The 25000-nt window shown below is 41.0% G+C and overlaps 1 protein-coding gene across 1 annotated transcript in view; it reads right to left on the reverse strand.

Moving 5' to 3' along the window:
- Window positions 1–25000, reverse strand: part of cyst (rho guanine nucleotide exchange factor 18 cysts) — a 285265-nt gene that overhangs the window by 115815 nt on the left and 144450 nt on the right. Inside the window, exons 2-3 of the mRNA XM_080287144.1 lie at window positions 17850–18192; window positions 8375–8492 (exon numbers count right to left, since the gene is read on the reverse strand). Coding sequence (XP_080143270.1) covers window positions 8375–8492; window positions 17850–18192 — 461 coding nt within the window. The remainder of the gene's footprint in view (window positions 1–8374; window positions 8493–17849; window positions 18193–25000) is intronic.

Genomic DNA, 25000 nt, shown 5'->3' on the forward strand with positions numbered 1-25000 from the left:
GGCCAGTATTCTCCCCTAACACCTCTTCTTTAGCGATTTATTTTTGGATATGGCAGGTCAATACCCTTTTGTACGTAAGTTATGCAGAGTAAGGCAACAGTGGAAGGATTTACTTAACACAGACTAGGACAGCAAGGTGTAACAGGCAAAATAAATCGCTTAGGAAAAGGTGTTAGGCAGAACATGGGTCCCAGTGGCAAAGAAAATTATTAATCCCCATGTAGTGAAAAAAAAATATATATATCATCCGAAATCAGCCATGGAAATGATAAATCGCTCAGGAAGAGGTGTTAGGAAGAATACGGGGCCAGGAGGCGAAGAAAACTGTTAGTGCCAAAGCGGTGAAAAATAAAAATCCGAAATCAGCCCTGGGAAAGATAAATCGCTTAGGAAAAGGTGTCAGGGAAAATCAGGGCCTCAGTGGTGAAGAAAATTTTTAGTGCCCAAGCGGCGGGGGGGGGAAAAAAATCCGAAATCAGCCCTGAAAAAGATAAATCGCTTAGGAAAAGGTGTTAGGGAGAATGCGGATCCATGAGTCTTAGTGCCCATGCATCGAAAAAAAAATCATGTTAAATTAGCCAGGGAAAAAATATATATATATAATTCAGGAAGGCAAAACCAACGGGTCGCCTTCAATAACTTCCAAGGAATTTTCTCTGATTTTCTTTAATTGTCTTGACTCAGAGGCGGGATGGTTTGTCTTGCTCCACAAACTGCTCCTCCCGTATTTGCTCTGCTAACAAGGGCCAGGCATTGTTAGCGCTCATGTGCTGCTGAGGTTGTTAGCTGTCGTCATTACTGCTTGATTCACAACTAAAGTCCTTCCACCTTTACTAAATTCCTTCATTACTAGATTCCTTCATTATTAAACTCCTTCGTTCTTTACTAAACTCCTTCGTTCTTTACCAAATTCCTTCGATCTTTACTAAATTCCTTCGATCTTTACTAAACTCCTTCGTTCTTTATTAAATTCCTTCGATCTTTACTAAATTCCTTCGTTCATTACTAAATTCCTTCGTTCTTTACTAAACTCCTTCGTTCTTTACTAAACTCCTTCGTTCTTTACTAAACTCCTTCGTTCTTTACTAAACTCCTTCGTTCTTTATTAAATTCCTTCGTTCTTTACTAAATTCCTTCGTTCTTTATTAAATTCCTTCGTTCTTTATTAAATTCCTTCGTTCTTTATTAAATTCCTTCGTTCTTTATTAAATTCCTTCGATCTTTACTAAATTCCTTCGGTCTTTACTAAATTCCTTCGTTCATTACTAAATTCCTTCATTATTAAATTCCTTCGATCTTTACTAAATTCCTTCGGTCTTTACTAAATTCCTTCGGTCATTACTAAATTCCTTCATTATTAAATTCCTTCGGTCTTTACTAAATTCCTTCGGTCATTACTAAATTCCTTCATTATTAAATTCCTTCGGTCTTTACTAAATTCCTTCGTTCATTACTAAATTCCTTCATTACTAAATTCCTTCGGTCTTTACTAAATTCCTTCGGTCTTTACTAAATTCCTTCGGTCTTTACTAAATTCCTTCGGTCATTACTAAATTCCTTCATTATTAAATTCCTTCGGTCTTTACTAAATTCCTTCGGTCTTTACTAAATTCCTTCGGTCATTACTAAATTCCTTCCATCTTGACTAAATTCCCTCATTATTAAATTCCTTCGATCTTTACTAAATTCCTTCGATCTTTACCAAATTCCTTCGATCTTTACTAAATTCCTTCGTTCATTCTGACAATTTATGTGCTTCTCCTGCAGCAGTCGGTCTAAAGTTACATAAAATTTCCCTGATATACCAAATATTAAACGACAGATAGAGAGATGGACGGATAGATAGACAGATAGCTAGACAGAGGCAGACAGACTGACGGATGGACAGAGACATGAACAAGAGTATGAGACAGTCTGATTAACAGGTAGAAATACATCAGGTTATACAGAGACAGAAACGCAGACAGACACAGACAGACAGAGATAGACATACAGACATACAGACAGACAGACAAACAGACAGACAGACATACAAGTGCTTAGAATCCTGCGGTAAAAGGTCAAATATTTGCTTAATGTAATTCGAACCATTATCTATACATTCATTCATTTTCTGAGGGAATTTTTTCTGATGATGAAGATGAAGATGATGATGATGATGATGATGATAAACCTACAAGCAAACTTCACAACCACCTGTCCAACTCTCTCTCTCTCTCTCTCATTCTCTCTCTCTCTCTCTCTCTCTCGCCAGACGCCATAATCCCGCAACGGGTGGCCATTTGTCTATGAGTTAGTTGTTTTACGGGGAGGGGCACTATCCCTCCGCCAACCCACATGCTGACACACATATGGGTTGGTTATTCATATGGTTACCACCCAGCGTTTAAATGTCTTCCTTGCTTACAGGGAACCATTTGGCTTGGCACTCAATGTAAAACCACCTAAAAAGCAATGATGAGTAAGAAAATGTGACAGGAAAGATGGGAGAAATCGGAAGAGCGGAGGGCAGACACAGTAAAAAAGGTACATGTGAAGGAAGAAGTAGGCAGCACTACATCAAATGAGTGGATGACGGTCGCCACCATCTACCCACCCACATAAATAAATATATGAATATAATGTGTAAATATTTCACAATGATCAGCTAAAATTGCTGAGAGAGAGAGAGAGAGAGAGAGAGACTTCTGGAAATGTGGTGAAAACTGAAAGAAAAACAGAAGCAATGTTGAAAGTGAGAGAGTAAGAAAGTAAGAGTGAGAGAGTGAGCGAGGTGAGAGGCCCCTAAGTACTCCACAAACTGCCTCGTTACGTGGGGTGGGATGAGCTCTCTCTCTCTCTCTCTCTCTCTCTCTCTCTCTCTCTCTCTCTCTCTCTCTCTCTCTCTCTCTCTCTTCCTCCTCCTCTTCTTCTTCCTATTACTCTTCCTCTGTCACCATTTCTCTTTAACCTCTCTCTCTCTCTTCCTCCTCCTCTTCTTCTTCCTATTACTCTTCCTCTGTCACCATTTCTCTTTAACCTCTCTCTCTCTCTCTCTCTCTCTCTCTCTCTCTCTCTCCCTCCCTCCTCTCTTCCTCCTCCTCTTCTTCTTCCTATTACTCTTCCTCTGTCACCATTTCTCTTTAACCTCTCTCTCTCTCTCTCTCCTCCTCCTCTTCTTCTTCCTATTACTCTTCCTCTGTCACCATTTCTCTTTACCCTCTCTCTCTCTCTCTCTCTCTCTCTCTCTCTCAGGTAATTCAATATAGCGTCTCATGTCTGCTGTCTGAACTAAGAATTACGCAAGGCATCACTCACACCAAAAAATTTACGATAAGGAAAAAGAAAAAGGGTATTCCGAATTTTCCCTTAAGATTTTCGTAAGTTTAAAAATACCCCCTTTTCGTAAGATGTCAGACGAAAAATACACCCTTAAGATCTATCTATCTATCTATCTATTGCCAGACGCCACAATCCCGTAAGGGGTGGCCATTTGACTTCGAGTTATTTGTTTTACGGGGAGGGGCACTAACCCTCCACCAACTCACTTGCTGACACGTAGGGAGCACGTATGGTTTGGTTATATGGTTACCACCCAGCGTTGTAAATGGTTTCCTGGCTTACAGGAAACCATTTGGCTTGTCACTCAATGTAAAGCCACCTGTAAAGGAAAGAAAAGCAATAAGAAGTGACAGGAAAGATGGGAGATATAGGAAGACAGGAGGGCAGGCACAGAAAAAGAATGATAAAGGCTAAGGAAGAAGTAGGCAGCACTACATCAAGTGGGTGGATGATGGTCGTCACCACCTACCACTAATATACTCTTAATTTCTTCGTAAGATCTGAGTAAAATTATTTTCTTAAGTTTTCTCGCCAGATCTATGGGTAAAAATATTCCCTTAATTTCTTCGTAACAGCTTGAACTAAAAATACTCGTTTTTTGTATTACCAAGCACTAGAGGGAGGGGGAGACCAAGGATGAGATGGAGGGAGTGGAGAGGTATATGAGAGAGAGGGGGGGTGTGAGCTGGGAGCAGGGCAGTGAAATGGCGGGGGACAGGGCGACAGGGAGGTGATTTGTTTGTGGCCACCCCTTACGGGATTAAGGCGTCTGGCAATATACATAGATAGACTGACAGACAGACAGACAGATAGATACATAGACAGACAGATAGATAGATAGACACAGATATAATTGTTTTTTTCGTTAGATCTCACTGGACGGCGATTCTGAACCAATGGATAAAATATTCTCCAAAATATTTCGTATAATCTTAGACAATTTCGGACCCAAAATAATTAAAAACAATGAAAAAAATTAACACAAAATTTTTTAAAAAATTTTGGGAATTAAAAAAAATATATATATAGGGAGAAATGCGTAAAATTTTTTGGGGAAATGGTTAAAAAATTAGGGAGACATTTTTGAAAATTTAGGGGAAAATGTTTATAAAATACGAGATAAATGTTAAAAATCTTAAGGGAAAATGTTTATAAATTATGAGAAAATGTTTATGAATTACGGAAAAAAAAAGTTTAATAATTTAGGGAAAAATGTTTAATAATTTAGGGAAAATGTTTAATAATTTAGGGAAAAATGTTTAATAATTTAGGGGGAAATGTTTAATAATTTAGGGAAAAACGTTTAATAATTTAGGGAACACGTTTAATAATTTAGGGAAAATGTTGAATAATTTAGGGACAATGTTGAATAATTTAGGGAAAATGTTTAATAATTTAGGTAAAAATGTTTAATAATTTAGGGAAAATGGTTAATAATTTAGGGAAAATGTTTACTAATTTAGGGGAAAATTTTTAATGATTTAGGGAAATAATTTAGGGGAAAAAATGTTTAATAATTTAGGGAAAATATTTAATAATTTAGGGAAAATGTTTAATAATTTAGGGGAAAATTTTTAATAATTTAGGGAAAAACGTTTAATAATTTAGGGAAAAACGTTTTAATAATTTAGGGAAAATGTTTAATAATTTAGGGAAAAACGTTTAATAATTTAGGGGGAAAACGTTTAATAATTTAGGGGAAATGTTTAATAATTTAGGGAAAAATGTTTAATAATTTAGGGAAAATGTTTAATAATTTAGGGGAAAATGTTTAATAATTTAGGGGAAATGTTTAATAATTTAGGGGAAATGTTTAATAATTTAGGGGGGAAAACGTTTAATAATTTAGGGAAAATGTTTAATAATTTAGGGAAAAACGTTTAATAATTTAGGGAACACGTTTAATAATTTAGGGAAAACGTTTTAATAATTTAGGGAAAATGTTTAATTTAGGGAAAATGTTTAATAATTTAGGGAAAATGTTTAATTTAGGGAAAATGTTTAATAATTTAGGGAAAATGTTTAATAATTTAGGGAAAAATGTTTAATAATTTAGGGGAAAATGTTTAATGATTTAGGGAAAGTTTAATAATTTAGGGGGAAATGTTTAATAATTTAGGGAAAATGTTTAATAATTTAGGGAAAATATTTACTAATTTAGGGGGGAAATGTTTACTAATTTAGGGGGGAAATGTTTAATAATTTAGGGAAAATGTTTAATAATTTAGGGAAAACGTTTAAAGATTTAGGGAAAAATTTTAATGATTTAGGGGAAAATGTTTAATTTAGGGAAAAATGTCTCAATATTATGACAAAAATATTCAGGCAATCAAACAATTCTTGCCATTAAAATAAAATGTAATATTCTTCAACCCACAGACGTCAGTGTTAAAAATGAAAGAAAGAAAGAAAGAAAAAGAAGAAAGAAAGACAGAAAAAGAAAGTAAGACAGAAAAAAGAATGCTAGAAAAGAGGAAGAAAAAGAAGAAGAACAGATGGACAGACAGACAGATAGACAGACAGACAGATAGATAGACGGACGGATAGAGAGAATGCTCAAAACAAAGAAAATGAAGGAGAAAGAAAAAGATAGACAGGAAGAATGCCTGAAATAGAGAAAAAGGGAAAGAAAAGAAAGATAGAGAGAATGGTAGAAAAAAGAAAGAAAGAAAGCAAGAAAGAAAATAAAGACAGAAAGGTGGAATGCAAGAAACAAAGACAAAGTGCGAAAGATAGATAGATAGATAGATAGATAGATAGATAGATAGAAGGAAAGCTAGAAACAAAGAAAAAATGGGAGAAAGAAAGTGCCAGAAATAAAGAGAAAGAAAAGAAAGATAGAAAGATAGACACAAAGAAAAAAAATGAGAATGAATGAAAGATAGAAAGATAGAACACAACAAACAACGAAAAAAGAGAAAGAAAGAAAGATAGAATGCGAGAAAGAGAAAGAGATAGAAAGAAAAGTTGGACAGACAGAAAGCTAGTGACAAGAAAAAGAAAAGGAGAAAGAATGAAAGACAGAACACTAAAAACAATGAAAGAGAAAAGAAAGACAGAGAGAAAGAATGGTAGAAAGAGTGAAAGAAAAGAAAGACAGAGAGAAAGAACGGTAGAAAGAGTGAAAGAAAAGAGAGACAGGGAGAAAGAATGGCAGAAAGAGTGAAAGAAAAGGAGAAAGAAAAAATGATAGAAAGAAAGAAAAAGAGAGAAATACTGTGGGAAAATCTCTCACACCCAGGAACAATTTTACTACAAAGGCAACAACAAAGAAAAAAGCGAAATAAAAATCTTTCGAAAACAAATTCAATATAGTTCAAACCGCAACGCCACAAAGGGGAGAGAGAGAGAGAGAGACAGAGAGAGAGAGAGAGAGAGACACACACACACACACACACACACACACACACACACACACACACACACACACACAATATACGAGTAAAACTACATGAGCAATTTGCCTTGATAAATGGGAATATATTAAGATGACAATACATACACGAATTATAAACGAGAAGATAGATAGACAGATAGATAGATAGATATTGATAAAAAAATAACGCCAAAAAAGAATATAATGTTACAGTATATGAACTAAGGTACATTTTTAAAAATTGTATTTAAATAATGGAATAAATTTACCCCACAATAAACAGGAAGCGAGAGACTGACGAGGAGAGTCTGTGAGTGAGGTGGAAGGGGAGGGAGGGAGGGGGAGGCCAAGGATGAGATGGAGAGATGGAGAGGTACTGTATATGAGAGATGGGGGGGGGGGTGAGCTGGGAGCAGGGCAGTGAAGCGGCGAGGGACAGGGCGGCATGGAGGCGATTTACTTGTGGCCACCCCTTACGGGATTATGGTGTTTGGCAGAAAAAAGACCAAGATGGCAAATATATAAAACCACGAAAAAAAAAAAAACCTTACAATATATGGATAAAAACATAACATGAAATAAAAGGGTTAAAAGAATCTATCACCTTATCTGTCTACCTGAAATAAAACTAATTCAAAAAGCAACTGAGATGGATATAAATAAACAGATAATAGAAGAGGTATATACAGACAGACATAGCATGATTAAGAGGGATACATATAAAAAATAAATGCTATAAAGCCAATCCAATAAATTTTAAAATCAAAGAACAGCTGAAAGAGTCCAAAAAAAAATGGCTGATGAGTATATATAGGTAGAAATACAAAAATATTCAGAGAAAAATATATATGTAGAGTAAATAGACAAAAATATGGGCCATATAAAAATGTCAATTGCTTCAAAGAACCTGGAAAGAAAAAAAGGTTATTTATAGCCCGAAACACACACACACACACACACACACACACACACACACACACACACACACACAAACACACACACACATTCATTATCATCAACATCACCACCATTAACATCATTACAAAGAATATACAAAAATAATTCAAAACATACACATACACAGACACACCTGTCCACCCTTGCCTACCCACAGTCTCTCTATTTTAATCGATATGATAATGGAATAAATTTTAAAGGTTAATTAAAAAGCTAAACCTGGGAAGAAAATATATAAATTAAATAACAAGACGAATTTAAAGGGAAACAGACGAAATTTAAAGGGAAACAGACGAAACTTAAAGGGAAACAGACGAAATTTAAAGGGAAACAGACGAAATTTAAAGGGAAACAGACGAAATTTAAAGGGAAACAGACGAAATTTAAAGGGAAACAGACGAAATTTAAAGGGAAACTGACGAAATTTAAAGGGAAACTGACGAAATTTAAATGACGCTTCTAAACGAAATTGAATTAATAAAAAAAATAGCTGCAAGAAATTATACTCCCTGCAAAGAAAAAAAATACGAAGACGCTAAAATAAGGACAAAAAAATATAATTGAGAGAGAGAGAGAGAGAGAGAAATAACAAGCGGTAATATCAGCACACCAAAACAAAGGGAGAAAGAAAAACCTCTGACTCGAAAGAAAACGGGATCAAAACAGGGGTAACTCATAAAAGACACACGAACTCCCGCAAACACCACAGTCCAGCCTCACCTTCTGTGCCTCGCCCTCTTCTTCTCCTCGTCAGACAGGCCGGACCAGGAGCGGCGTCTGTGGCAGTCGCTGGAGGTGCCGCCCCTGCTCTTCCGGGCGTCCAGGAACTCCTCTGAACCTGATGATAAGAGATAAGAATAAAATAAGATAAAGTAAGAATGATTTGAGAGGTATATGAGGGAGGGGGGAGTGAGTTAGGGAAAGGGTAGTCAAATGGTGGGTGACTGAGCGACTTGGAGGGGTTTTGTCTGCGGCCACCCTTTGCGGGATCAGGGCGTCGGGGTACAGATAGATAGATAGATAGATAGAAGAATGATAACAGACTTGGGTGAAAATCTACACTCCTCTCATTCTAACTTGGCCTAAAATTGTCGTCCCACCATCTTGAATGCTGAGCTGCCGAAACAGATTAACACATATGATGCTAGTCATGAAGAAGTGCGTTTGATGCTCGTCACGAAGAAGTGCTATGGGAAGGATGCAGAACATAATTAACCATAGAATCTATACTCCTTTCACTCTAACCTGGTCTAAAATTGCCGTCTCTCCATCTTGAATGCTGGAACAGAATAACACTTGAATATGATGCTAGTCACGAAGAAGTGCTATGGAGAGGATGGAGCATGACAGATTAACAGTAGAATCTATACTACTTTCACTCCAACTTGGCCTACAATTGCCATCCCTCCATCTTGAACGTTGAGATGTAGCAACAGAATAACACCACATGATGCTAGTCACGAAGAAGTGCTATGTAAAGGATGTAGCGCAGTAGCAATTAGCATTAGATTACACAGTAGTAGTAATAGCAGCAGCAGCAGCAATAGTAGTAGTGGTAGTAGTAGTAGTAATAATAATAATAATAATAATAATAATAATAATAATAATAACACCAATAATACCACCTCCCACACATAACATTCCTTAAACAAAATATACCAGGGCCGTTCATCGCACAAGGCAATACCGCTGGAATTAATACCCCTCCATTTGCATACATTAATACCACTTAATTCCAAGCTCTATTACCCAGAGGAACAGACTCGTGGTGTTAGGAGACTCCCTGGTATAATTCCGGAAGATATGTTTAGTATGCTTCGTCCTGGTATACTGGTGTGAAGATTGGTATTTGGTATTTTTTGTTTTTATATACCTAACTACTTACCTGCCTGCCTCCTTACCTGCCTACCTACCTGCCTACTTATCTGCCTACCTACCTACCTACTTACATACCTACCTACCTACATACATACACGCATACAGCCTTGAAAGAACCATTAAGTTCCTGTTTGCTATCCTTTACACACACACACACACACACACACACACACACACACACACACACACGCACATACACCAAGCTATTTACGTACACCCATTTGCAGGCCATGCACTGTAGACTACGCACACACCTACACGCAAGCCCTAACACACACACACACACACACACACACACACACACACACACACACACACACACACACACACACGCCTCTTGATTACGAGAAGTGTTATTTACTTTATCAAAACGCCAGACAGCCTCTCTCTCTCTCTCTCTCTCTCTCTCTCTCTCTCTCTCTCTCTCTCTCTCTCTACCATTTCCTTTCCTCTCCTCATATCTCTTTCTCTCTCTCTCTGCCACTCCCTTTCGTCTCTCTCCCCATCTTTCTCCTTAACTCTCTCTCTCTCTCTCTCTCTCTCTCTCTCTCTCTCACTTTACCACTTCCTTTCCTCTCTTCATTTCTCTCTCTCTCTCTCTCTCTCTCTCTCTGCCACTCCCTTTCGTCTCTCTCCCCATCTTTCTCCTTAACTCACTCTCTCTCTCTCTCTCTCTCTCTCTCTCTCCAATAACCCACCTCTACCCAAACACCTGCTCATGATGGCCAGTGTAAGAAAAACATGAAGTGAGAATCATATTTCCCGCCCAATAAAGATGGAAATAACGGCAGCGCCTTAAACTGAACGCCATCTAGGAGTGTGCAGCCGAACTACGCTATATGGTGCTTCCGCGTTACATTTTTTCTCTTTACACTTCCTACTCTTACTCCTTTATATGTTACACATTCTTTTATCTGTTCTTTACCCCCTTTTAAATTCAAGATACTTAAACTGAACGCCATCTAGGAGTGTGCGGCCGAACTACGCTACATGGCTGCTTCCGCGCTAAATTTTTTCTCATCACACTTTCTACTCTTACTCCTGTACCTTTATAATTCACATACTTACTCTTTTATCTGTTCTTTACTCCTTTTAAATTCAAGATACTTAAACTGGATGCCATCTAGGAGTGTGTGGTTGAACTACGCTAGATGGCCGCTTCTGCATTACATTTTATCTCATTACACTTTCTACTCTTACTCTTCTGTCTTCAAACTTCTTACTTCTTTGTCTTTACACACCTAATTCTTTCCTCCATCAATTTCTAATCTTTATTAATGGGGAATATTGAGCGCCATTTAGGAGTGTGTGGCCGAACTACACAATGTGGCAGTGGCAAAGGGATATAAAAAGCTCCCTATCTAGAAGTGAGAGGCAAAACTACACTGAAAGAGAGATATCGAGTTTCATAATTCCGCGATTTAAACTCTCTCTCTCTCTCTCTCTCTCTCTCTCTCTCTCTCTCAGTGAAAACCCAGAAAACGTCCTCTCTTTAGCCAAAAATTAAGGTTTAACTTAAGGTGTAATCTGTGTTTTATCAGAGTTTTTAAGGAGAGGAAACCACACACACACACACAAACACACGCGCGCGCACACACACACACACACACACACACTTAGTTTTTTTACCCCCAGTCCATTAAAACACGCACACGTTTGGATTCCCTTTCAGCTCATCAACGTGCACAATCATATCTGCGGACCCTCATTAAAAGAAAGAGAGAGAGAGAGAGAGAGAGAGGGGGATATTTTTCACATTAAAATTATCACTCGTCATATCATCATAGCGATTCTAAAATAGGGTCCATTATGTTGGGGTAAAATTCTCTTTCCCTCTCTCTCTCCCTCTCTCTCTCTCTCTCTCACACACACACACACACACAATATAACAATGATGATAAAGGAAACAACAGCCAAACATCTGAAAGGAAGACATAAATAAATGCAACCATATAAAAAAAAACAAGAAACTGAAAATTATTACAAGAAACCTTCTCAACCAAATCGCTAACCAGCATTAAGATTAAATAAATGTTGGGGTGAGAAGGCGAACGCATAGAAACAAAAAATGTGGTAATGATACAGAACATAATGAAAATATTTTACAGTCGGTCAAAAAGTATGGCTGTATCTGCTTTCATTTACGTTCTGAAATAAAAGATAAAATATTTGTATAATACTGTAGCTAAAAGCCTAGTATGAAATATCACCAATACGCTGACATTTTTCCCACCGTGTTATAATATTATATATATATATATATTATAATGGAGGGAAGAAAGAATATGAAAATATCAAATTTTTGATCCGTTCAAAAACATGTACAGTAAAACAACAATTAATAATAATAATAATAATAATATTATTATTATTATTATCATTATTATTATTAGTGTAGTATTATCACAATTACTATTATTTACTAATAACCACTCAAAAAGCCAAACTTTATCGTAAAACCATCAACACTTTTTTAAACCGACTGTACAAAAACACAGCAATAAAGACAAACAGGTAAATAAAAACAAACTCAGTAAACAAAAACAAAAACAAAAACAATGGCAGCAGCAGCATACATACTTACGGAAGCACCACCTCTCTCTTTTTCTTTCTTCTTTCTTTGTTTCTTTCTTTTTTTTTCTTTATTTCAAACGCCACCCACTTTGAGGAAATTTTCTCCCTCTTCTTGTCTTTCTTTTTTTCGGGATAGGGGGAACGGTACCTATTCCAAAAATCCCTTCACTCCGATGACGCGTTCTATAGGTACTGTGAGAGAGAGAGAGAGAGAGAGAGAGAGAGAGAGAGAGAGGAGGAGGGGTCGCAACACCCTTTTTTTTTCACTTTTTTTTTGGGGGGAGAGGGGGGGAAGAAAACGGGGGAGGAGGAGGGGGGGAGACTGGCATAAATTTCCCGGCCATATTCTTCCTTAATAAATCCCTAACTCAACTCTACAAGCGATTTATCCGTTTTTCATTTCACTTCGGCGACCGTCACATATTTACGTAAAGTTCAAGATGTTCAGTGTTACAATAAGTTCAATATGTTCAGTGTTCAAATTAATATGTTCAAGATGTTCAGTGTTACAATAAGTTCAAGACGTTCAGTGTTCAAATTAATAAGTTCAATATGTTCAGTGTTCAAATTAATAAGTTCAATATGTTCAGTGTTCAAATCAATAAGTTGAAGATGTTCAGTGTTCAAATTAATAAGTTCAATATGTTCAGTGTTCAAATTAATAAGTTCAGTATGTTCAGTGTTCAAATTAATAAGTTCAAGATGTTCAGTGTTACAATAAGTTCAAGATGTTCAGTGTTCAAATTAATAAGTTCAAGATGTTCAGTGTTACAATAAGTTCAATATGTTCAGTGTTACAATTCATAAGTTCAAGATGTTCAGTGTTCAAATTAATAAGTTCAATATGTTCAGTGTTACAATTAATATGTTCAAAATGTTCAGTGTTCTAAATTCGTAAGTTCAAGATGTTCAGTGTTCAAATTAATAAGTTCAAGACGTTCAGTGTTCAAATTAATAAGTTCAAGATGTTCAGTGTTCAAATTAATAAGTTCAAGATATTCAGAGTTCAAATTCAGTGTTCAAGAAAAAAGTTCAGTATGTTCAGTGTTATAAGTTCATAAGTTCAAGATGTTCAGTGTTACAGTAAGTTCAAGATGTTCAGTGTTCAAATTCAATGTTCAAATGCCACCAAAAATGTTCATAATCACAAATAACACTATGGCTATGAATTCACAACTACATATATCTGGTCATGTGGAAAGGACGGAGAGGAGAGACTAACTAGGAGAGTGTGTGGGTGAGGTGGAGGGGGAGAGGAGGGGTAGACCAAGGATGAGGTGGAGATATGGAGTGATGTAAGAGACATGTGTGGCTCTGCGCTGAGGATGGAGAATGAGAGACTGACAAGGAGTGTACGTGAATGAGGAGGGAGTGGAGCTCAAGGATGGGATGGAGGGATGTAGAAAGGGGGAGTACGCATGTGGTGAGGATGGAGAATGAGAGACTGACTGGGAGAGTATGAGTGAGGTGGGAGACAAAAATTATATAGAGGGGAGGGAGTGGAGAGAAGTATGAGAGAGCGGAGGTGTGAGTTGGAGGGAGAGCAGTCAAATGGCGGAGGACAGGGCAACATGGAGGCGATTTGTTTATGGTCACCCAGTACGGGATAAAAAGAGTCTGGCTATTGATGGACAGACAGACAGACAGACAGATATAGATAATTATTTTGCCTCACCTCATGACGCAATAATTTACTATAAACACATAAACTGCAACCAACGGAATAAATTATAATATTCCGCTTTCTTTACAAAATTCATTTCCTCCCTCCAACCTGTGTGTGTGTGTGTGTGTGTGTGTGTGTGTGTGTGTGTGTGTGTGTGTGTGTGTGTGTGTGTGTGTGTGTGTGTGTGTGTGTGTGTGTGTACCTCCACTCTAACGCTTACCATTTTCTATCAACCTGTTTACGTCTGCCTTCGTACGGTGCCTCGTTATCCACAATTATAAATTCACCTCCCTCCCTCTCTCTCTCTCTCTCTCTCTCTCTCTCTCTCTCTCTCTCTCTCTCTCTCTCTCAGGCAACTTGTTTACCATCTCTCACCTTCTATTGCTTCCTAGTTACCTTCTTACATTTCTCCCAATATTTCCTTTCCTCTCTTACGTTTACCTCTTCCTCATCCAGATCTTTACTACGTCACCTCCTTTACTTCCTCACTACCACGAAGCTCACATTCTCCCTCGCCTCTCTCTTATCTCTCTTTTATCTCCTTTCTTTAGTATTTTCTTTACCTTCTAACGTCTATGCTTTTCTATCATGTCTGTTTAGTATCTCACGCTATACGCTTCCTCGTTAGTCAGGATTTTGCAGTTTCCCTCCCCCTCTCTCTCTCTCTCTCTCTCTCTCTCTCTCTCTCTCAGGTTTTCTTCCAGGGGGCGAATTCTCTCTCGTTTAAAGCAAGTCAATATTTTTGCGTCAAATATTTTATCACCAACACCCTTTCCATCTTAACCTGACCCAATCATTTATTATTATTATTATTATTATTATTATTATTATTATTATTATCATCGTTATTATTTTTATTATTATTATTATTATTATTATTATTATTATTATTGCTATCACTACTATCATTATTATTATTATTATTATTATTATTATTACTCTTACTATCATCTTTTTCGCACATCAATGGTCGGCTAAAGCAATACTACGGTTCTATATCCTTCCCACAGCACTTCTTCGTGACCAGCATCATAATCTAATATTAATCTCTTGTTACAACTCGGCGTTCAAGGAGAGATGGCAATTTTAGGCCAAGTTAGAGTGAGGGGAGTATAGATAATGTGGAGAGAGAGAGAGAGAGAGAGAGAGAGCAGAGCCAGGTAATAGGGCAAGCTTCCTACCCCTTCACCTTTAACCCCACCTCGCACACCTCATTCGCTCACACACACACACACACACACACACACACACACACACACACAGATGAATAGACTAACAGAAGGAAGGGGTGGGAGAAACTGACTAGGAGTGCATGCAGGGGATGGGAAGAGTGGAGAGATGAGGTAATGGTTGGAGAGACAGAAGTAGAGGTAGAGGAAAGGGTGGAAGGGGAAAGGAGGGAAAGGGGGGAAGGAGGGAAACGGGGAGGAGGAGGAGGAAGAGGAAGGGGGAAGAGAGAGGGGAAGGGGGAGGAAGAGGAGGGAGGGGAAAGGGGAGGAAGAGGAGAAGGGGAAAGGGGGAGGAAGAGGAGGGAGGGAATGGGGAGGAAGGAGAGAAGGGGGAGAGGAGGAGAGAGAAGGGGAAGGAAGACGAGAAGAGAGAAGGGGAAGGAAGACGAGGAGAGAGAAGGGGGAGGGGAAGGAGAAGGAGGGAAGGAAGGGGGAGGGGTAGGAGAGAGGGGAGAAGGAAGAAGGGGAGAGTAGGGAAGGGGGAAGGGGAGGAGAGAGAAGGGGGAGGAAGAGGGGGGAGGAAAGAGAAGGGGGAGGAAGAGGGGGGAGGAGAGAGAAGGGGGAGGAAGAGGGGGGAGGAGAGAGAAGGGGGAGGAAGAGGAGGGAGGGGAAGAGGGGGAGGGGAGTAATGGACCCAAGCAACACAGCAAAGACCAAAGGTGCTTCGTCTGCGTCGGGTTTCACTCCCCAGGATGGACGGGGAGGGGAGGGGAGGGGAGGGGAGGGGAGGGGAGAGAGAGGGGAGGGGAGGGAGAGGGGAAAGGAAAGGAGTAAAGAGGAAAGGAGGGAGAGGAGGGGGAAGGGAGAGGAAAGGAGGAGGGAGGGGAGGGGAGGAAAAGAGGAGGGGAGGGGAGGGGAGGGGAGAAGGAAGGGAAGGAGTGGGGAGGGGTAAACAAGGGGTAGGGAAGTGAAGAGAGGAAGAGGTGGAGGAGTGGAGGAACAGGAGGAAAAAGGGAGGGAGAAAGGAGGGGTTAGGGAAGGGAGAGGAAGGGGTGGGGAAGGGAAAGGGAGGGGGTATTGGAATGAAGATGGGTAGGATAAGAGAGGAAATGTGGACGAGAGGAAAGACGTGAAAGAAAGGAATGGAGAGAGAAATGACGAAAGGGAAAGAGGAATGGTGAGGAGGAAGGAAAGAGGGAAGGGGAGGCGGAAGAGGAATGGGGAGAGGGAGGGATAGAGGAAGGGAGAGGGGGAAGGGAAGAAGGGGAGGGGGAAGGAAAGCAAGACGAAGAGGGGAGTAAGAGGAAGGGGGTGGGGGGAAATGGATGGAGAGTGGAGGGGAAGAGGGGGGAAGGGAGGGGAAAGGAAAGGAGTAAAGAGGAAAGGAGGGAGAGGAGGGGGAAGGGAGAGGAAAGGAGGAGGGAGGGGAGGGGAGGAAAAGTGGAGGGGAGGGGAGGGGAGGGGAGAAGGAAGGGAAGGAGTGGGGAGGGGTAAACAAGGGGTAGGGAAGTGAAGAGAGGACGAGGTGGAGGAGTGGAGGAACAGGAGGAAAAAGGGAGGGAGAAAGGAGGGGTTAGGGAAGGGAAAGGAAGGGGTGGGGAAGGGAAAGGGAGGGGGTATTGGAATGAAGATGGGTAGGATAAGAGAGGAAATGTGGACGAGAGGAAAGACGTGAAAGAAAGGAATGGAGAGAGAAATGACGAAAGGGAAAGAGGAATGGTGAGGAGGAAGGAAAGAGGGAAGGGGAGGCGGAAGAGGAATGGGGAGAGGGAGGGATAGAGGAAGGGAGAGGGGGAAGGGAAGAAGGGGAGGGGGAAGGAAAGCAAGACGAAGAGGGGAGTAAGAGGAAGGGGGTGGGGGGAAATGGAAGGAGAGGGGAAGAGGGGGGAAGGGAGGGGAAACTGGAGAGGAAGGGAAAGGGAAAAGGAGAGGATGGGGAAAGAAGAGGAGGTAGAGAGAGATAAAGAGGGAGGGGCAGGAAGAAGAAATGGGAGAGGAGAGAGAGAGAGAGAGAGAGAGAGAGAGAGAGAGAGAGAGAGAGAGAGGCTGAGGGAGTTATAGGTACATCATCATCATCATCATCACCATCATCATTAATAATCTTCCTCATCATAACCACCATCATCATCAACAGCGTTATTACTATCACCCATCCTCTTCCTCCTCCTCCTCCTCCTCATCATCATCATCATCATCATCATCATCATCATCATCATCTATTAATCGAACTGAAAAGACTAATTTAAAGGCAATTTTCTAAGTACACAGAGAGAAAGAAAACTATTATCACATGCATATGAGAGAGAGAGAGAGAGAGAGAGAGAGAGAGAGAATCCTGCCACAACGACATCTAAATCAACCACACGATGCAATCAAAACAAAAACATCAATAACCTACTTTATAATTTATCAAACAAACGAAACGATACAATTATCAAACCATGCTTAGGTTGTTTAATATCCGCGAGAAATATCCGCACGAGGGGAGGGGAGGGGAGGGGAAGGGAGGGAAGGGAAGGTAAGGTAAGGTAAGGTAAGGTAGGGTAGGGTAGAGTAGGAAAGGGAAGGGATAAGTGTAGTTTTGTGGGGTGTCTGGTGCGCAGATATGGGGTAGGGTAGGGGTGGGAGGGGCAAGATGGTGAAGGATGGGATGGGGTACGGTAGGGGTGGGTGGGGCAGGGTGGAGAAGAATGGGACAGGGTGGGGTTGGGTAAGGTGGACACGTAGATCACGAGACAACACGAGACAGCACGAGACACTAACAACAAAACGCAGCCAGCCATGCGTTGGGGAGGGGGCCGTGCAGGGGGGGCCGTGCGTTGGGAGGGGGGGACGTGCATGTAGGGGGTCGGGGGGGGCAAAAAAACAGATCCGGGGGGGGGGGAAGGGGGGCCTACGACTTCAGTACCTGTCGGGGTGGAGTCGTTAACACGTATCTTTGGCGTGTCGGGGCAAAGATGGTGTTCGTCCAGGGAGCTAGAGGTGATGGGGGTATTGGGGGTGTTGGGGGTAGTCGTCTCCCCATCATCGGATCGGGAGGAGAGCCGTCCTGAGCCTCTCCTGGATGCGTGGTAAGACGGGTGCTGAGTGCTGCTGCTGCTGCTGCCGATGATGCTGACGGCGCCAGCACCAGCACCGGGGGGCGCCTGGCTCGGGGACTTACATGTGGGGGAGTCTTCGTCGTCTATTTCCTCCCCGTCCACGTTGAGCGACGGGCAAGACGAACTGAGGCGACTTAACCCACGACCGCTCTGGAAAGAAACGAAAAACGACAGGTTAGAAGGATATTGAACAGAGACGACAGGTAACTTGGGTATTTAAATAAGGAAGGACAGGTAACTTGGGTATTTAAATAAGGAACGACAGGTTACTTTAGTATTTAAATAAGGAACGACAGGTAACGGGTATTTAAAGGAACGACAGGTAACTTGGGTATTTAAAGGAACGACAGGTAACTTGGGTATTTAATAAAGGAACGACAGGTTACTTCGGTATTTAAACAAAGGAACGACAGGTAACTTGGGTATTTAAATAAGGAACGACAGGTAACTTGGGTATTTAATAAAGGAACGACAGGTAACTTGGGTATTTAAATAAAGGAACGACAGGTAACTTGGGTATTTAAACAAAGGAACGACAGGTAACTTGGGTATTTAATAAAGGAACGACAGGTAACTTGGGTATTTAAACAAAGGAACGACAGGTAACTTGAGTATTTAATAAAGGAGCAACAGGTAACTTGGGTATTTAAACAAAGGAACGACAGGTAACTTGGGTATTTAAACAAAGGAACGATAGGTAACTTGGGTATATAATGAAGGAACGACAGGTAACTTGGGTATTTAATAAAGGACCGACAGGTAACTTGGGTATTTAACAAGACATTGATTTTTATATTTTCCTCTCTCTTTCTTCTCCTCTCTTTCTCTTTCTTTTCTTCTCTCTTCTCTTCCTCTTACTCCTTTTCTTCATGTTCCTCCTGCTCTTCTTTCTATGGCTATAGTTTCTTTATGAATAGAAGAGGGGACGAAAGACTAGATGCTTGCAAAATGAGAGAGAGACACACACACACACACACACACACACACACACACACACACACACACACACACACATTTATTTGTTTTTCCTATCTTCTGTTCATCTTCAGTAAACACACACACACACACACACACACACACACACACACACACACACACACACACTTCGGACGGTGACAGGTAAATGAATAAAGGATAAACGTGAGGTAAATTGGGTTAATTACCTGTGATAAATTACTTATTCAATTAACCTGGACCGATGGCATTCATTTTCCTTTTCAATTAACTCAACAAATAAATATCCTGAAATTAAGGCCATCTGCATTTTTCTATCTATCTATCTATCTATCTAACTATCTATCTGTGTCTATCTATCTCTTTAATTGAAGAAGGGCTTATCTAAATATGCATCAGTATTATTTTTTCTCTCACTGGCTATCTGTTTATCCAGTACTCTCTCTCTCTCTCTCTCTCTCTCTCTCTCTCTCTCTCTCTCTCTCTCCAACGGCAAAGGTCAACCACTGAAAACTCAATACAGGTAAGTGCACATGTACGGATGTATACATGTGTACGAATGAAACTGTGTGTGTGTGTGGGGAGGGGGAGGTGTATGCATGAATGTATGTGCTGTGTTTAGGCTATTTATACATGAACGTTTTGTGTGTGTGTGTGTGTGTGTGTGTGTGTGTGTGTGTGTGAAGGGGAAATGTGCGTGAACGTGTTATATGTACACTATTTATACGTGTGTGTGTGTGTGTGTGTGTGTGTGTGTGTGTGTGTGTGTGTGTGTGTGTGTGTGTGTGAATCCCCAGTGCCTCGTTGCATGACTGTTTGCATAAGCGTGCATGCATGAATAATTCCATATATGCAACAGACAGCCCGGGTTTCCATACATTAGCCCATTCAGTGTTATGGCTTCTTTTGCATGATGATGATGATGATGATGATGATGATGATGATGATGATGGAAGAAGGTGATGTCGATGATGACGTAAAACAAGAGGATGATGATGATGATGATGATGATGATGATGATGATGATGATGACGATGATGATGATAATAATAATGATGACGACGACGAAGAGGGGCAAGCATACCAGGTAGTTCAGACAGTAGGGTATATTTTGCACTAGTAACCAAGGAGACTCAGACCGGCCTCGTAACTAGAACCCCATGAATTCCAAGCACAAAAAGACGTATTATCGAGCTGGGAGAGTGGGCCAGTTCCGTCGGATGATAGCAAAAAAAAATTATTGATAAAATCCTTGAGGTGAAGAGGTTAAGGAGGAATTTTGGGATAATTTTCTGAGTTATAAATCGGAGAGAGAGAGAGAGAGAGAGAGAGAGAGAGAGAGAGAGAGAGAGAGAGAGAGAGACTTAACATTAAAAAAAATCATTCCGTTTTACACTGAATAAAACGGAAAATAATAAATAAATAATTACAGTATATCAACTGATTTCTCTCTCTCTCTCTCTCTCTCTCTCTCTCTCTCTCTCTCTCTCTCTCTCTGTCGAGGGAGAGGCATCTAATGGCGATTTAAAGAGGAGGGATACATGCAGGCTTAGACAGGACAGTGAGAGAGAGAGAGAGAGAGAGAGAGAGAGAGAGAGAGAGAGAGAGAGAGAGAGAGAGAGACCAATGCACTCTAAAACTACAAAATGACGCTACCAGGTCAATTTATCGCCCTTAATTAACCAAGAGAGAGAGAGAGAGAGAGAGAGAATGACGGTACCCGGTCAATTAATCGCACATTATTAATCAACTTCACCTTAATTACTGTTATCGAGGTCATTACTAATAAGATTGGAGCTTGACCTGACCTGGGAGATAATTAGCAAGGGAAACTGCTTTGGAGGTGGAGTGTAATTGCTTGGAGGAGGAGGAGAAGGAGGATAATGATGATGATGATGATGATGATGATGATGATGATGATGATGTGATAAAGCCAGAAAACAAGGATATAGAAGGAGGAGGAGGAGGAGGAAGAGGAGGAGGAAGAGGAGGAGGAGGAGGAGGAAGAGGAGGAGGAAGAGGAGGAGGAGGAGGAGGAGGAGAAGGAGGATTATGTTATTTTTTTTTTTCTTGAAGGGAACAAACTTGTGGCCTCGTAGCTATCGGTTCCTTCTTGCATAAATCAAACATCAAAATACGTCACGTAACACCTTTCATCATCAAGGTAAGAAAAAGAAAAAAGTCGCCATACTCTTACTCAAGGCACTAGGTAACCAGACTAATGAGGTTATAAGAAGTTGCTAAGAAGGATTAGTGGTGAAGATTACGACCAGGAAATTGTTCTAAGGTGAATGAGTTAATTAACCTGATGGGTGAAACTGAGCTCAACTGAGAGAGAGAGAGAGAGAGAGAGAGACTGGCTATATATGTCTCGTGTGTGTGTGTGTGTGTGTGTGTGTGTGTGTGTGTGTGTGTGTGTGTGTGTGTGTGTGTGTGTGTGTGTGTGTGTGTGTGTGTGTGTGTGTGTGTGTGTGTGTGTGAGAGAGAGAGACAGGCTACAAGCATTTCATCTTGGGCTTTACACGACAAGCAGTGTCTTCATCAATCATGTCAGACGCTGTTTTCTCTCTCTCTCTCTCTCTCTCTCTCTCTCTCACACACACACACACACACACACAAATTCTCCTCCTCTCCTCTAAAGACAGAAAGCGAGAAAAAGAGAAAGTGAGAGAGAGAGAGAGAGAGAGAGAGAGAGACGGACACAAAATGCAAGCAACACAACGCAATGCCAAATAAATCTTTCAATATTGCAACAAAGGTGAAGCAACAAAAGTTTTATGTGCAATCAGTTTGTTAATTCTGCAATGATGATATTTTTTGTGGCACGCTGTTGTTGTTGTTGCTGCTCTCTCTCTCTCTCTCTCTCTCTCTCTCTCTCTCTCTCTCTCTCTCTCTCTCTCTCTCTCTCCTGCAATTAGTCTATTAATATTACACTAGGACCACACTAATGTCTGCATAGTCTCTCTCTCTCTCTCTCTCTCTCTCTCTCTCTCTCTCTCTCTCTCTCTCTCTCCACACTAATGTCGCATAGTCTCTCTCTCTCTCTCTCTCTCTCTCTCTCTCTCTCTCAATTTATACATCTATCCACGCACCTAACCATACAACCACTCTCTCTCTCTCTCTCTCTCTCTCTCTCTCTCTCTCTCTCTCTCTCTCTCTCTCTCTCTCTCTCCCTCTCTCTCTCTCAATTTATACATCTATCCACGCACCTAACCATACAACCACTTTCTCTCTCTCTCTCTCTCTCTCTCTCTCTCTCTCTCTCTCAATTTATACATCTATCCACGCCCCTATCCATACAACCACTTTCTCTCTCTCTCTCTCTCTCTCTCTCTCTCTCTCTCTCTCTCTCTCTCTCTCTCTCTCTCTCTCTCATTTTTTTTCAGTCAGTTCCTTTTTCCTTTCGTATTTTTCACATGTCTTCGTTTTCCTCCCTTTCCTGTTGCACGTTTTGAGCGATCCATTTGGGAGTCTGGTCTATCAATTATTCACACAGTTCCGCTATAAAGGCCTGAGGGGAGGGGAGGGGAGGGGAAAGGAGAAGAGGAGGAGGTAGTGGAAGAGAGGGGAGGGGAGGGGATATGAATAGGAGACGAAAGGATAGGATAGGAGATGTGAAGGAACTGAGAAGGATGATGATGATGATGATGATGATGATGTGTAGGAAAGAAGAAGAAGGATAACAGTGAGAGTTACATATTACTTCAGCGCGCACACACACACACACACACACACACACACACACACACACACACACACACACACACAAAACCTATTAATCCAACTAGCTACATACCCTATCCCTGTCAAAATCAATCTATCTATCTATCTATCTATCCGTCTATCTACTTAACACCTACTCAGTATCTATACACCTGTCCATAATCTAACCTTTTACCTGTTTACCCACCTTTCTATTCATCTATCTATCTATCTATCTGTCTACATATCCATCTATCCAAGAATCTATCTATCCATATATATATACCTATCTACTTAACTATCCATAATCTCCTCATCTGTCCACAAAGCTCTCTCTATCTATCTATCTATCTATCTAATCTATCCATCTGTCTACATATCAATCAATCCACCTATCCAACAATCACTCTTTCCATAACTATACCTATCTACTTAACTATCCATAATCTCCCCATCTGTCTACCTACCTCTCAATCTATCTATCTATCTATCTATCTATCTATCTGAGGGAAGCCATAGGATAAACAGCACAATAACAACAAAAAAAGCAGAGAAGACTCACAAGTAAACGGGGTAACAATACAACCTGACAGCATTCCGTAAAAAAATGGACTGATAGATACAGACGGACAACGATAGATAGATAAAAAGCTGAACAGACAGACAGATAGATAGGTATAGAGAGACAGATAGATATTGATATATATTGGTACACAAACACAAACAGAATGATGGAGAGAGAGAGAGAGAGAGAGAGAGAGTGTGTGTGTGTGTGTGTGTGTGTGTGTGTGTGTGTGTGTGTGTGTGTGTGTGTGTGTGTGTGTGTGTGTGTGTGTGTGTGTGTGTTTAAAGGCTCCAACAAGCCTGCACGCGTCGGTGTTGGTCACCTAATGGCGGCTCTCCCTGCTGCTCGATCTCTGGCAGCTTCCCAATTCAGTCCCTTATCCCTGAGGTCACACTCAATGACCTCGTCCCAGGTCTTTTTCGGTCTGCCTCTCGCAACCCTACCCCTGACGTTCACACTTCTCACTTTCTGCACCCAATTATCATCCTCCATCCTCTCCACATGCCCAAATCACCTCAATCTACCTCTCCTCATCACAGCACCAATGCACTCCAGTACCACCCTACCTAAACCACCTCAATCTACCTCTCCTCATCACAACACCAATACACTCCAGTACCACCCAATCCAAACTACCTCAATCCACCGCTCCTCATCACAAAACCAATACACTCCCCACCCTACCTAAACCACCTCAATCTACCTCTCCTCATCACAACACCAATACACTCCAGTACCACCCAATCCAAACTACCTCAATCCACCGCTCCTCATCACAAAACCAATACACTCCCCACCCTACCTAAACCACCTCAATCTACCTCTCCTCATCACAACACCAATGCACTCCAGTACCACCCTACCCAAACCACCTCAATCTACCTCTCCTCATCACAACACCTATACACTCCAGTACTAACATCTACCTCTCCTCATCACAACACCAATACACTCCAGTACCACCCTACCTTTCAACTCTCCCATCGTAAAACTAGTGTATAAGTATTTTAAACATACCGGTACCTGAATCCATGGACACACTGTAAGCATGGTGGGATGGTAATCAGTAACTCCCTGTCTCATTCACTGTAAACAAACACGAAGGGGAGTGGAGTGGAGTGGACTGGGGTGGGGTAGGGTGGGGTGGGGTGGAGTGGAGTGGAGTGGAGTGGAGTGGAGTGGAGTGGAGTGGAGTGGAGGGTAAGTAATCTCCACCACAAAATACCATTACGCTGTCTTGGTCCGGATCACGGCTCGCTCTCTCTCTCTCTCTCTCTCTCTCTCTCTCTGTGCCACACTTAACACACACAAACTCATAATCAAGCCCACAAAACTCTAAAAACGTTTCCAATCAACCCCACAAAGCTCTATAAACGTTTCCAATCAACCCCACCAAGCTCTCTCAAAAAACGTTTCCAATCAGCCCCACAAAGCTCTCTCAAAAACGTTTCCAATGAACCCCACAAAGCTCTATAAACGTTTCCAATCAACCCCACAAAATTCTCTCAAAAAACGTTTCCAATCAACCCCACAAAGCTCTCTCAAAAAACGTTTCCAATCAACCCCACAAAGCTCTCAAAAACGTTTCCAATCAACCCCACAAAGCTCTTTCAACGTTTCTCTCAGTTTCAAGAGTGTATTAAGAGACAAAATGGAGTTCTCTCTTACCACACCACACCACACCACACCACACACCACACCCCTGCCCACACCCACACTCCCTCACCGCCTCCTCCA

Source organism: Coenobita brevimanus, chromosome 116 (assembly GCF_032717465.1).
Source record: "Coenobita brevimanus isolate Jiangsu-jjx chromosome 116, ASM3271746v2, whole genome shotgun sequence".
Classification (NCBI taxonomy): domain Eukaryota; kingdom Metazoa; phylum Arthropoda; class Malacostraca; order Decapoda; family Coenobitidae; genus Coenobita; species Coenobita brevimanus.